Below are 16097 nucleotides of genomic sequence, written 5' to 3'. Positions count from 1 at the left end.
AAGAGAAATAGAGATTTGACAGGCGAGTAAGGGCCTGTCTCTTCCCTGTACTCTAGTTAGACTAGCAATCCTGGTTATAGGCTGAAGTACCTGGGTTATGATAGCATAATCTATCAAAGTGGAGACAAGAGAAAGCAAGGTGAAAGGCCAATCGAAAGAGTGGCGCAGCTGGACCACACATGTGCTGTGGATAAGGAGGGGGTCTTATGTGAGTCTAGGCTTAAGCTCCAACTCAAATCGGTCCCTGTCGGTCAGTCCTGTCTCATTCCTTCCAAATGTTTCGGGGGTCCTATCGAACAAGGGTTTCTGGAATTACTGACTTTTAGGAGAGGAGCGGAAAGGAGAGATTCTTGGATCAGTCAATGCTTGGATGGCTAAAGAAGCAAAGGAAGAAGGTGGCCACTCTACAATAAAAGGTAGAGGAAATGCGCGGGGACTCCCTTATGCGGAAGCAGATTAGGGCCAATGGAGCTCATAGTTGGGCTGTCAGACAAGGGTACCTTTGGCTAGAGAGACCTGAAACCAAGACCTATATAATTATAATGGAAAAAAGGATGGTAGGGAGCTGGATAACCGCTTGTGGCAGCTAGAGCGCTTTTTTGAGGCCACCAAGCTCAAAGATCAAGAGGTCAAAAGAGGAACTGCCACTATGTACTTAAACGAGACTGCTAGGTTCTTGACCGAGCCTGATAAGTTGTGGTTGGTATGCGGCATTGTCAGGACGAGTTTAACAAAGAAATTGATTATGTGACAACGTACACCTTTCTCAAAAGCTCATCGTAAGAGATAGACAAAGACCGTTGATCTACTTTCGATCTAAAGCACCCAAGAATTCGACTCGCTTACTTTGATATGCTTCAAGCGTATATCAGCTTAAAGCTTGCATGTTTTAAGCATCTCGCTAGCCTTCCTTTCCTTCTCCTTCTGAGCCATCCTGCGTTATCCAAAAGACTTTCCGGGACAAATCGTAATATGCTCTGGTGTGGATTTCATGGAAACAACGACTGGCCTCATCTATTTTAAGAAGCTAGGGCCCGGTTTTAGCTTTTCTTCAGGAACTGGCAGTCCGGGTTTCCCTTATTCATTCATCGTCGTCGACAAGTAACGGATTTTCTTCTTCCATTTTAGCAACTCCGGCAGTATGGACCTGCTTAGGAAAGGTCTACTTGTCGATCTGCATCGGCCTCTTGGACTCCGGTAAGGCAAGCACCCTTATCGATGAAATTCTGCACGATTTGGTTAGTTTAGAAGTCAGCCTGAACTGACTTTGAAGTCTTTGCTCAGCCCGAACATTCCTACGCCATATATTCTGATTTTTTCTATTTAGTAAAAAATTTATAATAAGTCATAAAAAAATAAAAAAACAAACAATCTAAATTTTAAAACTAAATGGTTTTCAGTAAAAAGCCAAAAAAACAAATACCATCTAAATTTGTCTACTATTCAACTTTAATTATTTCATGTCACCTGATTTTCAGAAGTTTGCTGTAGTTTTAAGACCCTGACCAAGTCCCTTCACATTGCAGAAATACCAGTGTATGTACCTCCAGTATATAAAGTTGAAATTTGGTGTGCCCGTAAAACTTCAATATTTAAATTAAAATTGTCTTTTCAAAAAAATAACTTCCAAATCGATGTCTTTAAAAATATATAGATTTAAAAATAATATTAAAAAAATTATATTTTATAATAAATACCTTTAATATATATAAATTCAGAAATGAACTGATGAACTGAAACCTTTGTGACAAATGATAAAAAGAACATTTTAAAGATTTCGGAATTTGATAAGTTTGTGTCTATTTGGCAATTTAAATAAATAAATAAAAACAATTCTCAAACAATAATTTTATTTGGAGACAATTTGTAGACATTTCTCGGTTGTTTTAAAACACAACGTTATTGGGAATTCAAATATAAAATATACTTCTCTGCTTATTTTCTATAAAAACACTATTCATTCATGTACAATACAAAAAATACCCCCAAGAGCGCACGTGTCAATTACTTATTAGAACACTCCAGAAAAAACCATTAAAAACAACTTAAATTTGTGTTTTAAAAAAACTAGTTTAACTCGATTCTCTACCAAACTTGTTTTTGAAGTTTCAAAAACTTCGGTTAAGTTTGATAATAATTTTGAAAAAGTGTTTTATGATAGTTTATGGAACAAAAATTTGTTTAATAATATAAAATATTTTTAACTTATTTAAAAAAAAATTAAAATATCTTTTAAAAATAGTTTTATATATGTTTCATTTTTAATTATTCTCTATTTTTATATAATTATTTTAAAAAAATAATAATTAGAAAACAAACTAAAACAACTAAAATATGTTCTTTAAAAATATCAAACTATACTAGGTCGAAGGACAAAGATCCTAGTATTCCAATTTGCATCCTACTTTGATGGACAGAAGAGAATGATACAAAACCTAATAAACCCAAATACAGCAATGGTAATACAATACAATCAGTTATCATCTCATCATCCTATTAAATGTTAGTCTACTGATCTCATATTTAAACTTTTACCTGGTTTCAACCAATCAAACTCATGTAATGCCTCCGGTTCCCATCACCCGAAACCAGAGCACATTATCAAGCAACAGCTCTAAAATGCTGGATTCAGAACACGATATCTGACACAGTAAGATCCTTGCATTAGAGGAGAATTAAGTAAATAACATTGCAAAATGGGGAAAAAAAAATACTGAATTAGTTCAACAGGATAGTAGTTAAAGGACAAAGCTGTGAAACATGCACTTACAGGTTAAAAGAAGAGAAACATCAGTTATCATGAGGAAAAGGAGACGCATAATTCTTATTTGTTATTCATAGTATGGAGGGGTTGACTGAACACACAGTTCATTATCATCTGCTTCTTCGTCATCTTCATCAGCATCTACCCAGTTGCTAGGATGGCGTTGCGAAAAAGCTTGAGCATTAATTTCTGTTCCATCTGAAAGGGACCAAGCAGAAAAATGTTTATTATTGCATGAGTAAGGTTAACCAAACAAACTGGTTCTTTTACTAACCTTGAGGATCTTCTGCGCGATCTGCTTCTGTAGGTCGGCAGCTAAATCATTCAGTCAAGAGAATTACTTGACATTTTTTCTGGGCAGAGCCATGGAGTAAATTTCAATATATAACAAAACTTCTGCAAGATTGTTCAAACAGCCTTAGTATTCTAGAGTGAACGAGGTGCTCAGGATTCTCTTTTGCAAGTGCAGAGGTTTTGTGTTGTTTTCTCTACATTGTATCATTTCTCTGCCATGGCTGTCTATTATGAATGGCAAAAGATAGACGAAATGTGTATACCTCACACTGGAGGAGACAGTATATCACTGTGATCTAATGTTGATAACCATATTATTGAAGGATTCAGATAATATTTATATGAAGGGTGGTAAATCTAATTCATTCCATATAACGGCATCCCAACTTTCCATTACCTAAAGAAGGAGTAGAATCAGCAGAGTACCTCTGCTCTAGCATGGATAGATGTAGCTGAACAGTAATACAGATTTTTGAATACCATATCTGGGATCTACTTCTTGCAAATAATAACTAAGTGTATTGAAATATGTAGAAGATAGTTCTTCCACTGACAGATCCTCTCATGGCTTGCTCTTCACACCAAATTTTATCATACTAATGATTGATATTTCCCATTAAAACCTCCAAAATGATTCTACATCATGTGTTTTCTTCCTCAAAAAACTACTTCTCATGATCAAATGGCATGATAGAAGTAGATCACATATTAGGCTAAAAGAAAACCACCAACCCAGGGCCCAAAGGAAGATTTTCCATTAGGATTGGATCTCAAAATGTAATGCACACGAATCATGACATAATGCTTTAAGATCCATTTGAAGTTTGATGCCTAAGCCTCAGACATTAGACAAAGTACAGCTAAGGTTTGCGACAAAACTGTGTTTTGAGATGCCTCCTTTTTGCCTGCCTTTTATTCTTTCCTAATGTCCTTAAACAACAAAACTATGCTTTACAAAAAAAAGGGCAGAAGGGGTGGAAGACCTAAACAAGAAAATATAGCAATTAACCTGTGTTAAAGTCCAAGCATATGGAGGTCCTTAATGATCCATGCTTCACACTTTGTGCCATCCCCTTCAAAACCGTAAATACTCTTTCACGATTGTGAGCTTTTAATGATCAACTCCGAGACAGGCAATCACCCCCTGAAGTGCCCTTCACATAGAAACTATTACCTCCCACACTAATTTGTGGCATTTGCATATGAGATTACTCCAAAATGAGAAAAGATAAAGAAGCAAAAAAGAATTGCAGCAGCCATTAGTAAACAACAAGGACTCCATGAGGCATTTAAGCAGAAGACTTGAGCAGACAACATGCTCATGCAAATGAGAAAGTTTAGGATACGGATTAGAGCCACCAGGCACATTTCCCCCAGCAGATCTTGCCTTTGAAATTTGTATTGTACTAATCCTTTGAATTTCCCTTTGCTCAGCAGCACTTGGATTTCTTTCGTCCTGAACATGCCTGCCTTCAGCACCACTGCCACTTTTGGCTGCACTTCCTGGTTAAAATGACAATAGTTAGTAACCTTCAATGCATGATATATTGTCATCATTGAAACAATGAGAAGATAATTACCTGAGAGGTCAGACCAAATTTTGGTGTGATCAGATGGATGCCCAGAAACATTTGCTCTTGGAATCCCTTGTTGTGCTTGGGAACCCATCCCGTGATCAGCTTGGCCAATCATTACATCATCTGCTGGCGGAGCTTGTGAAGGATTTCCTTCATGAAGCTGTGATGTAAGCATGGTCGCGAGAACAAGTGTAGCATCAAAATTTGAACTGGATCCATCATCCAAACCGAATTTTGGTGCCATTAAAATTGGCCTGTTTCCCCAGTAGAAGTTTTTTCATGATCAAAACCATATATTGCATGCTGTAAAACTTTTATCCAAGATGTAAAACAAGAACCATGAGTTTGAAGCATTTAGTAGGATGACCACCTCCTTAGAAAACATGCCCTTGAAACCACTAAGTAGATGCTCCTAAAAGTTTGTGAACTATTCATAGTTTCCCAGAGACTGTTCCTTTATAATTTGTCCAACCATCCAAAATAAGATACGTAATGGAATTGTTAAAATCAGTTTACATATCTCGTCAATTTGAACCTGTGGTTTAAATTTAAGTATTAATGATACCAAGGCATATGGGTAGCAGGCAATCAGAATTTATGATTTGATAGAAAAAGCACAGATTCAAAACTACCCAAAAAAATCAGTTTAGGTATGTGGTAAATTCAAATTTGTGGTTTAAATTCAAGCATTAATGATACCAAGACATATGGGTAGCTGGCAATAAGGATTTATAATGTGGTAGAAAGGCACAGGTTAAAAACTACTCACATAAATATAATACATTAGAGGATTAATCCAGACCAAAACCTATTTTGCTAACAAAACTTGTAACACGGTCTTGTATGTAAGTTATCTGTTTGATTTCCATTAATATCTGTCTGAGAAAAAAAAAGGGTAGTAATCACAGGTGACAGGTGCCAGATTACAACAGAAAGTAATAGATGGATAAATTTAGGCTTGTGTTTATAGCATCAAACAAATCTGGAACACATGCCATTTTCTGGTTATTTTAGTGAGTAAATTGATGCAATATGAAGGAGGAGATGCTTCGTAGTTGTTCTATCCTAAAGTATTTTGACATTTTAAAGATACTGATGTACTAAATATAAAAATTTAATATAGCAGTGTTATAGACCAGAGAGGCAGTACTTCTACTAACCTTCACCAACAAATCTTAGTAAAGAACAGTTAATTTTATTAATCTCATTAATTCAATATGTGTTTTTCTGTTCCCAGGTTAGTTCATGACTATAGCAATATTATACATTCTTTTATTCTACCATTTCATCTTGGTGAGCACCAAGTTGTATTATCATACAAGGCAGTATTGGCCCATTTGTGGTTCACCAATATCATGAATGAAAGCCATACTCAAAATTATGAATGTCCAACATTAATAGTGCATATAAGGGCTTTAGGTTTGCAGTTCACTCTAGAATTCATCTTTTCAGTTATCCTGTTTTGGATGGATGGGGAGAGAGAAAACAAAGCAAAACATACTGTAAAAAGAAAGAAAGCTAGGTGAATTAAAATAGAAAACAATAAATAATAAATAAAAAGTGGCATAGGATTCATAAATATCTTACTCGCCAGCTTTCTCAAAAAATAAGTGAATATCAACTTCACCTCCCTCACAGAAAGACAGAAATGCCTGAAATTTGGTAGTCCAATATATACCAATAAATTAATTATAGCAGCTAAATAACCTTATATCCAGACAGTGTCAAATAATACAAATGATAATGATAGGGATGTTGTATGGCTTTTGTTAAGTTAAATATATTACCACACATTAATGGAACTCAAAACTAGATTTCAGGGAAAGGTCTACGATACCTTCAATTCCTTCACACCAAATGTCACATCTACAGGGTCTCCAGAGTGCACATACTGCACAAACTCTTCCATAGGATCTATCCACAACTGAGTGTGTAATGAGGAGTCATTGTCTGCAGTTGAAAATGTGAAGCACCAATAACAGTTAGTGATAATAAAGGGGGGGAAATGATAATACCCTGGTCCAGCCATGGTTGGATCATGTAATTTATAGATATGGAATATCTTAACATACCTTTGGTTGGATCTATATAAGATCTAAGTTCAACAGCTTTTCCGCCTATTTCACCTGCAGCATCAGAGGGTAAGGAAGTGGGTTCTGTTGCAATGATTGTAATCTCCTGAAGAGATGACTGAAAATTAGCTAGCAGTCTGTTGAGATCTCGAGGCCTCACTACAAAGTTGCTGGGGAATCTTGTCCTATCAAGAGACAAATGTTGTATGTCGGGTTCAACATTGCAAGTAATCCAATAGGCCTTTTTCACACCTGCACAATGACTAGTATTAAGTTTAAGCCCTGATGGGTCCAAATGAAGTATAATATTAGAAGATTATTGATGAGGGATGAATCTCTAAGATATACATCAAGAAAGGGAATTTGTATTAGTTGCAATTAGAGTCAAATTAGCATTACTTGGAGTTAAATTAGGATTAGAATTAGTTGGAATTAAATTAGTATTAGTATTTGTTGGAGTCAAATTAGGGTTAACTAAATAGGTTATAAGACAATTAGAATTAGAATCATAGGTTATTAGAATCCTAGTAAACTTTGGATGTTATAATAAAGTGGTACACCTATTTGAATGCCAATAAAAATGGGAGAGAGAGAGAGAGCGAAAGAAGGGGAGAGAGAGTGCGCAGGAGACTGCAATGGTGAGGAGGGGGATGAAGGATCGGCGCCGCGACGCAGAAGGAAGGAATGCAAATTTAGCGTGGAATCAAAGGAGTTTGAGATTATTGGGGACGAGAGGAAAGGAAAACTCCAAGTCCTCATTGTGGAGAAGAAGGGAGGGGTTGAGTCATGGGTTCGTTTGGGTTCGGACAGTTTAGGGTTGTTTATGGAAGGTCTGAAACTCTGTATTATGGATGAGAAAGAAACAGGATGGGGAAGGGAGTGGAAGGAACAGGGCCGAACATTCTCTATGTCACGAGGGATAAACAACGCGGGGGAGTATATCCGGCTAGGGGTCTCCGATCTTGAGAGGAAACACTTCTGCATCTTCATCCCGAGAGGTAGAAAGGAAAAGCGGGGGTGGATGACCATGGCGGACAAGATTAAAGAGGTGATAGGTGCTTTTGTTAGTAGATCAAAAACCCAGGAAGGAAAGGCTATGGGGAAAATTGTTGGGGGGAATTCATACGCAACAATAGCAAAACGCGCTTTGTTGGGCAATCCAAACGCGATCGCAGTGAAGGTCAAAAGAGAGGATTCGATGGGATTGTTGAAGAAGTTGGAACACTGTGTTGTGGCGAGCAGGAGGAGTAACGTAGGGGAAGAGGATGATCTTGAGAAGTTGGGACAGTGTTGGGCAAAATCGTGGGAGCTTAAAGGTAGCCTAGGGTTGGCTAAAATGGAAAAGGGAAGGGTTCTACTGGACTTTGAAGACTTGGAAGAGGCGCGTCGTGTTGTTTCTTCTGGAAATCGCACGATAGAAGGAGTCCAGGTAGGGTTGGATTTTTGGAGTCCGAGGAGTGGGTGCTGGACAGAGGAGGAGAAGGCAAAGGAGATTTGGGTGAGATTATTTGGACTTCCAGTTTCGTTTTGGAGCCCAGAGATTTTGAAGAAGGTGGGGGACGAATGCGGTGGCTTTATCACAGCCGATGAACAAACGAAGACGTTGGGTGAGCTACAGTGGGCCAGAATCTTAGTGAGGGGAAGAGGTGGTGCTCGTCCGAGTGTTTTGGAAGTCGTAGTGGAAGAGGAGGTCTATGAGATAGCATTATGGTGGGAATGCCGTCCGGTGATAAGGAGGTCTTCCAGACAAGCAGACGGCCGGTGTAGCAGTGAGGTTGGGGGTGAGGAGTCCTCACGCGCGGAAAAGCGAGTGACAAAGGGGTGGGTGAGCGTGAGGCTCGAGGACCTGCATCCGTCAGGAGATGGGACGGGTGGGCAGAGGGCTGTTGGGGGTTGGGTTGGATCCAATGAAGGCCGAGGCCCAATAGTCCCGTCTTGGACCCAATCTGGTGCAGTCCACCCTTTAAGTCCAAATGCCAGCCAAAAGGTGTTAAAAGGGGACGGTGGGCCTGGGCCGAAGAGTGGAAGAATGGGATTAAAATTAAAAGGGGTGGCTTTAAGTCCAGATGCAGGCCCGTCGTGTAGGCCCGATGAGGTGGGCTATTCCAATATAGGCCCAGTCTCGCCATCAAACAAAGGCCCAAGTTCAAAGGGATATGGTCCACAGTCTGTTAGAAGTGTAGATACAAGGGAGGGCCCATCTTCTTCATCAGCAGGCCAAGACCAGAATATTTCTCAAAAGAAGGACCTTCTGTGGACGGGGCCTGATCCAGGTAAGACTCATGCGCCAGAGCCTTTTGTTGCGTGGGAGACTGAGGACTTGAGGAAGTTAAATGGTGTGGTTAGGATATCAGAGACGGATAAGGCAATGGAAGAGGAATCAACGAGGTATGGAAAGGGGCTGGGGTCTTGGGGGAAAAGGGTTTTGGGGATTTCTCATCTCAACTCTTTTAATTTTGATCAGACTCCGGGAGTGGAGTCTTTTGGTCATTCTGGGGATTGGAATGAGGGGGTTCGGGTTGACAATACAATGTGGCTAACGGTATATGAGGGCTGTGTTGAGAGGAGCAATGGATGCAAGGAGGTGGGAGCAAAGGAAAGCAGCAGTGCTATGGAAAGGGGGATTCTTGAGGTCGGTGCCATATGTGATACTCAAACAGAGAGAGGAATGCAGGAGGATAAATGGGAGGAGAGTGATCTGGCAAAATTCAGTCAATTCCTGGGACTCCCCACGGAGGGATTGGAGAAGGAAATACTGAAGTTTCTGTCTCAAATTAGAAAGAGAAGGGAGAAAATCCATAGTAAAGAGCTATTGGAAAAATCTAAGTTTGAAAGGGAGTTAAAAAGACTGGAATGCTCCATTAATTATGAGGGGGGGATTAAACAAAAAGGCTCGGTACAGGGCAAAGGGCTCCAGATTATGATTGTCCAATGAAGATGAAAATTCTGAGTTGGAATGTGAGGGGAGCAAATGATAGCTCTAAAAGAAAAGTCATTAAGACATTTATAAGGAATCAGAGGGTGGACGTAATCTGTATTCAGGAGACTAAAATTCAAGCGATGTCGGATAACATAGCGAGAAGCATAGGCTCTGGCAGATTCCTTGAGTGGAAGGCTGTGAATGCGGAAGGAGCTTCAGGAGGAATTCTGATGTGCTGGGATAAAAGGACCCTGGAGGTTCTAGATTGGGAAGAGGGCCAGTTTACCTTATCTTGTAGATTCCGGAATGTAGAAAATGGGGCGATTTGGATTTTTACGGGAGTGTACGGCCTGTTCTCCAAGATGGAAAGGGAGGCTTTATGGGATGAGTTGGGGGCGATTAGAGGGCTGTGGGAAGACCCGTGGTGTATAGGGGGGACTTTAACATAACCTTGTTTCCGAGGGAAAGGAGCAGCCAGAGAAGGATGAATTCAGCAATGAGGAAATTTGCGGAAATAGTGGATGACCTGGGGCTGATGGATCTCCCACTTCAAGGGAGAGAATTTACTTGGAATGGGGGACAAAACAATCAGGTCTGGGCAAGATTGGATAGGTTCCTTGTTTCCCCTAGTTGGACTGACCAATACAATGGGATTAGTCAATGTAGGCTGTCCCGTCCGGTCTCCGATCATTTCCCAATTATGCTTGTGGGGGGGATAAGACGAGGCCCAACTCCATTCAGATTTGAAAATATGTGGCTTAAGGTTGAGGGCTTCAAAGATTTAGTGCGCAGCTGGTGGCAAGGAACTGAGGTTAGAGGCAGTGGTAGTTACAAGTTGGCTATTAAGATGAAGGAAGTCAAACAGAAATTGAAAGTCTGGAATAGAGAAGTTTTTGGGAAGCTGGAGACCAATAAATCCTCAGCCTTGCAGCAGGTGGAGTTTTGGGATAGGGAGGAAAGTGGGAGAATTCTGACTGTGGAGGAAACAGAGCTTAAGAAAGAAGCAAAGGATAATTATAGGAAATGGGTGATTATGGAAGAGACCCATTGGAGACAGCTTTCTAGGGAAATATGGCTGAAGGAGGGGGATAGAAACACGGGCTTTTTTCATCGTATGGCAAGCGCTCACTGTAGAAATAATCATTTGGAGAGAATAAAGATCAATGGGGAGTGGCTGTTAGAGGAGCAGGAAATCAGGGAAGGAATTGCTAGCACGTTCCAAAGTTTGCTCTCAGAAGATATGGGGTGGAAGGCGGACATAGGGGGCCTTCGGTTAGACCAGATCAGCCAACAAGATGCTGAGACCTTGGAGAGGCCCTTTACAGAGGAGGAAATCTATGTAGCTCTGATGGAGATGAATGGGGATAAAGCCCCTGGTCCGGACGGCTTTACAATGGCATTTTGGCAAAGTTGCTGGGAGTTCATTAAAGAGGAAATTTTGGAAATGTTCAAAGACTTCTATGACCACAGTTCTTTCCTCAAGAGTCTTAATAATACCTTCTTGGTGCTGATCCCCAAGAAAAGTGGGGCTGAGGACCTTAGAGATTTCAGACCGATTAGTCTCTTGGGGGGGCTCTACAAGTTATTGGCTAAAGTGCTAGCTAACAGACTGAAGAAAGTAGTTGGTAAGGTGGTATCCACTTCTCAGAATGCCTTTGTGAAGGGAAGACAAATCCTTGATGCGTCTTTAGTTGCAAATGAAGTAATAGACACGTGGCAGAGACAAAAGGAAAAGGGCATTATATGCAAGTTGGATATAGAGAAAACCTATGACTGCATCAATTGGAAGTTCTTGGTGAAGGTGTTACAAAAGATGGGATTCGGGTCTAAATGGGTGGGGTGGATGTGGAGCTACCTATCGTCAGCTAAATTTTCAGTGTTGGTGAATGGAGTGCCTGCTGGTTTCTTCCCTAGCACTAAAGGCCTTAGACAAGGGGATCCGTTGTCTCCTTACCTCTTCATCATGGGGATGGAAGTGCTTGATGTGCTTATTAGGAGAGCTGTGGAGGGGGGGTTCTTATCAGGATGCAACATAAGGGGTGGAAGTGGTCCTTCTTTGAACATCTCTCACTTATTTTTTGCTGATGACACAATTATCTTCTGTGAGGCCAGAAAGGATCACCTATCTTACTTGGGGTGGATTTTATTCTGGTTTGAAGCGGCTTCAGGCTTAAAGATTAACTTAGCCAAGAGTGAAATCATTCCAATTGGTGAGGTGGTGGAGGTGGAGGAGTTGGCTGTTGAGCTTGGCTGTAGGGTGGGGACTCTACCTTCTCAGTATTTGGGTCTTCCTTTAGGAGCCCCAAATAGAGCGCCTTATATATGGGATGGGGTGGAGGAAAGAGTGAGGAGGAGACTAGCTCTTTGGAAACGGCAATACATTTCTAAAGGAGGAAGAGTCACCTTAATAAAAAGTACATTGGCTAGCATGCCAATCTACCAAATGTCCATTTTCAGAATGCCAAAGGTTGTTGTTAGAAGGATTGAGAAAGTGCAAAGGGATTTTCTGTGGGGAGGGGGAAACATGGAGAGAAAAGTGCATTTGGTTAAATGGGAGGTGGTTTGTACAGACAAAGAGAAAGGTGGGCTAGGCCTTAGAAAGCTAGCTTTGTTGAACAAAGCTTTACTTGGCAAGTGGATATGGAGATATGCATGTGAAAAAAATATTTTGTGGAGACAAGTGATTAAGGTGAAGTATGGGCAGGAGGGTCTTGATTGGAGGCCCAAAAAGGGAAATGAGGCGGTTGGTGTAGGGGTTTGGAAGGAGATTTGGAAAGAATCAGATTGGTGTTGGGATAACATAACATTTCGTGTAGGAAAAGGCAACTTGATTTGTTTTTGGACAGATGTGTGGTGCTCAGAATCTTCATTGGCTCAATGTTTCCCTCATCTCTTTGGTATGGCTGCGCATCAGAGTTTGACGGTTGAGGAAATGTGGGATCAAAATTCGGGTCAAGGAAACTGGAACCTACACTTCTTGAGGGACTTCAATGATTGGGAGATTGAGTTGGTTAGGGAGTTCCTCCACATTTTGAGGGGTTTTAAACTTTCTTTGGAGGAAGATTCAGTTATATGGAGAAAAGGAAGAAGTGGTCAGTTTAGGGTTAAGGAAGCTTACAGTTTGTTGACAAATTATGAGGTTATGGGATTTCCCCATAAAAGCATTTGGGTGGCAAGAGTGCCAACTAAAGTTGCTTTTTTTGCGTGGGAGGCGTCATGGGGGAAGGTGCTAACTTTGGATAGTCTTCAAAGAAGAGGATTTCAACTTCCAAATCGGTGTTTCTTGTGTGAATGTGAAGAAGAAAGTGTAAATCATATCCTTATATATTGTACAGTGGTTAGAGCTTTATGGGATATTGTCTTTGGTTTAGTTGATGTAAAATGGGTTTTTCTGGGAACTGTAAAGGAGGTCTTAGCTAGTTGGAGGGGCTCGTTTGTGGGAAAGAAAAGGAAAAAGATATGGGATGCCATTCCGTTGTGCATTTTTTGGACGGTATGGAAGGAGAGGAATAGATTAGCTTTTAGGGGGGGGGGGGGGGTTTTGAATGTTCAAAAGTTAAAGAATTCTTTTGTTTGTAACTTGTGGAGTTGGGCCAAATTGTATGTAGGTGAAGGAGGCGTTCTCCCTTATAGGCTTTTTAGAGTGGATAGCCTCCACTTAATGGGAGGTGATCCTTTGTTTTGTTTTTTGAGGCCTATGCTGTTTTGTATACTTCCTGTATGCTGTGCGGCGTTTTGCCTTTTTTAATGCATATCTTTTACTTATAAAAAAAAAATAATAAGAATTAGAGTCATAATAGGCTATTAGAATCTTAGTAGACTTTGGATTTCTTAGAGAAGCCTATAAATAAAGCTAATCGATGTAAATCAAAGAATGAATTAATTGATGTTAATAACCTTTTTTTTTTTATTGCAAGTGTTGCAATCCTCGATGGTGAGACTCTTAGAAGGCCTTAGTGAGACTCTAAGGTTTCCATCTTTTCTTTGTCATATCTTCTTTCTCTCTATTTTTATTTTTATTTTTTTTTCTCTACCATAAACTTTATTCCTTGTTCCTCTCCTTACACTCTAAAAATGGAGAACCTAGCCCACCTATTTGAATATAGGCAACCATCCTAGGGTTGTCCTACATCAATTATGAAATGAAGACACATAGCATTGAACATCACAAATTATAGTATTCAATTAATGTGATTAGGATTCAAAGTCCAATTCTGGATTCCAGAACTCTTAGTTTATAAAACACAGATCCTCTTCCTAGTTGCTATAACAATCTATCTGTTATGAAAGTTGTACAAAATGTTATCTCATTGGTTGTGTATGAACATAAGGCCCTTTTTGCCACTCTCCAGTTGTAAGCTTTTAAGAACCATTTGCTATGAAATTGATCTAGACATTTGATGGATTTAAATGATCCATTCATGCTCCTTACCTATTAAAAATAAGGTCATAATTTCAAATGACCTTGTTTCCATTGGGTTATTATCATGCTGGCAAATATGGTGATGACCACATTTTACAAGTCCAACTAATCTATTAAAGAGTTGCATAAAACACAGAGGATAAATTTCATTTGCAAACAACACCTAATTAAATGCCATCAGGGGAGTTAGTATGCTTCTTATAAATCACAATTGCAGCAAATGTAAAATTGAATATCACCAATTGGCATATGTGTGCAACTGGCCATCAATCTCTGCTTACTGTGTTTTATGCAGGGTGGGCATCTCGAAGATCCACTTCCTATTTTCATTTAACAGCTAGGATGAATAACACATAAGAGATAGGAAAGAGCCCTTTACCATTGTAGCAATTCAAAGTCAACTGCAGTTTTGACGCATCAGGATCAGGCAATTGCACGGACAAATGATCAATACTTGCAATGGGTGTCCTCAGAACAGCACAAATGGCCTAAAAGGTTGAGTTAGAGAAGATGACAAAAATTGTGTGATCCAGTTAGTTCTAACAAAGTTATTGGGGTGGCTTACCTTCAAAAGCACACTGCATTGTACTTGGGCACCAGAAATTGTATATAAATCAAAGAAATCAGGCTTAAATGTAATAGATTGATAGGCCGACCGTGATGAATTGATTGTGTGAAAAGCAAGCTGCAGAAAATTTGAGTAAATAAACAAATAAGCTTTAATTTTACGCCAAAAAATGAGGATAATAATAACTATCTTCCAATAAGCCATTTGTTGCTATTTTTTTTTTTTGCTAACTGCCTGTTCTGATCTTTAACATTGTGCAAGTGAGTTGAAAGGGTCCAAATCAGATAGGGGCTCTATCTTCGCTAATGTTCTTTAGTTGTCAAGAAACAAAATAAGCTATCAGAATAAACTAAAATAATAAAATCTTCAATTCTTGAGAAGCAAGAAATGAAAATTTCCACTCAATAGAATGTAATGCCTCTGGATGACTTAGAGCTTGTTTGGCAGTTTTTCTAGGAAGCATTTCTAGCACTTGAAAATAATACTTTAGATAAAAAAATTCCAAGTGCTAAAAAGGTTAAAAGTGCTTCCTAGAATCACCACCAAACGGATTCTTAGTTGGGGGATTTTTTTTAAATAATTCCACAAACCAAAAAAACAGAAAAAACAAAAGAAAATGAACTTACAATCTTATTCTCTGCTCTTTTCTTTTATTTTATTCTCCAGGCAAGGACTAAGGAGCATTGAATTACCTTATTGTCAATTGTATTGATATTAATAACAGGTTATCGGCAAACCAAAAGAACACAAAATATATGCTAGAAAGTTTTAATTCTCCCTTCTTTTCTTCCAATTTCCCAGAAACCAAGCCAAACCTTATAATTTTGCTTCATCCGCTACTTCCAAACCCTAATCACCATCGCTTTACCACAGCTTTCAATCGCAGTAAAAGCACCATTTGCTTCAAAACCAAGCAAATCACTCTCGAATTGATGGAATTAAATTCTAGGGCATTTTATTACAACGGACCAAACAAAAACACAAATAGACAAATTCGATTAACACTATCGCCTAAATACTATTGTTTCCTTGTGGAAAAGCATCCAATTGCAGGGTTAAACAAGACGATGAAAAAGTAAGAATCAAAGAGAAAGTTGAAAGAAAATGGATCTCTGTTTGCTTGCCAAGAAAGTACCTGAGAAGGAGAAGCTTGGATGGCGAGCTCGTTTCCCACACGTGCAAGGCACGTGACAGAGCGAGCGAAGGTCTTGAGAGCGTTCCCGCTCAGACTCCACTCCATTTTCTTCCCTCCAGCCTACCAGACTACCACCTACTCTTTGGCGGGAATCTATATGTATATATATATACATGTACATTGTACACACAAAATTTATTTTATAATTTTTCATTAGATAAACGAAAAAAAAGTAAAAAATTTGACAAATCTAATATTTTTCTTACTTCAATAATTTATGTTTTTCAAAATTATAATTATATTATGTATAATTTCATTACTTGTAGTGTTGAAAAATCACTTAT

The 16097-nt window shown here is 39.3% G+C and overlaps 1 protein-coding gene across 5 annotated transcripts; it reads right to left on the bottom strand.

Moving 5' to 3' along the window:
* Positions 1 to 2319: 2319 nt before the first annotated feature.
* On the bottom strand, positions 2320 to 15896 carry LOC100264904 (uncharacterized). 5 transcript variants are annotated; one of them, XR_009467679.1, is made up of 11 exons: positions 15754 to 15896; positions 14616 to 14735; positions 14430 to 14538; positions 6708 to 6959; positions 6473 to 6585; positions 6223 to 6287; positions 4639 to 4889; positions 4405 to 4561; positions 3039 to 3079; positions 2771 to 2962; positions 2320 to 2642 (listed from the first exon to the last, which is right to left on the bottom strand). XR_009467679.1 is itself a non-coding variant. In XM_059742773.1 (10 exons), the coding sequence occupies exons 1-10, from the start codon at positions 15856 to 15858 to the stop codon at positions 2832 to 2834; spliced, it is 1344 nt and encodes a 447-aa protein (XP_059598756.1). In that variant the 5' UTR covers positions 15859 to 15896; the 3' UTR covers positions 2579 to 2831. The 5 variants fall into 5 exon arrangements, 3 of the variants coding, with proteins under 3 accessions (XP_059598756.1, XP_059598755.1, XP_059598758.1); XR_009467680.1 differs by lacking the exon at positions 14616 to 14735; XM_059742773.1 differs by having other exon boundaries at positions 2579 to 2962.
* Positions 15897 to 16097: the final 201 nt, after the last annotated feature.

The sequence above is a fragment of the Vitis vinifera genome, chromosome 14 (assembly GCF_030704535.1).
Source record: "Vitis vinifera cultivar Pinot Noir 40024 chromosome 14, ASM3070453v1".
In the NCBI taxonomy this organism is placed as follows: domain Eukaryota; kingdom Viridiplantae; phylum Streptophyta; class Magnoliopsida; order Vitales; family Vitaceae; genus Vitis; species Vitis vinifera.
This window is presented reverse-complemented; position numbering and strand designations above follow the sequence as displayed.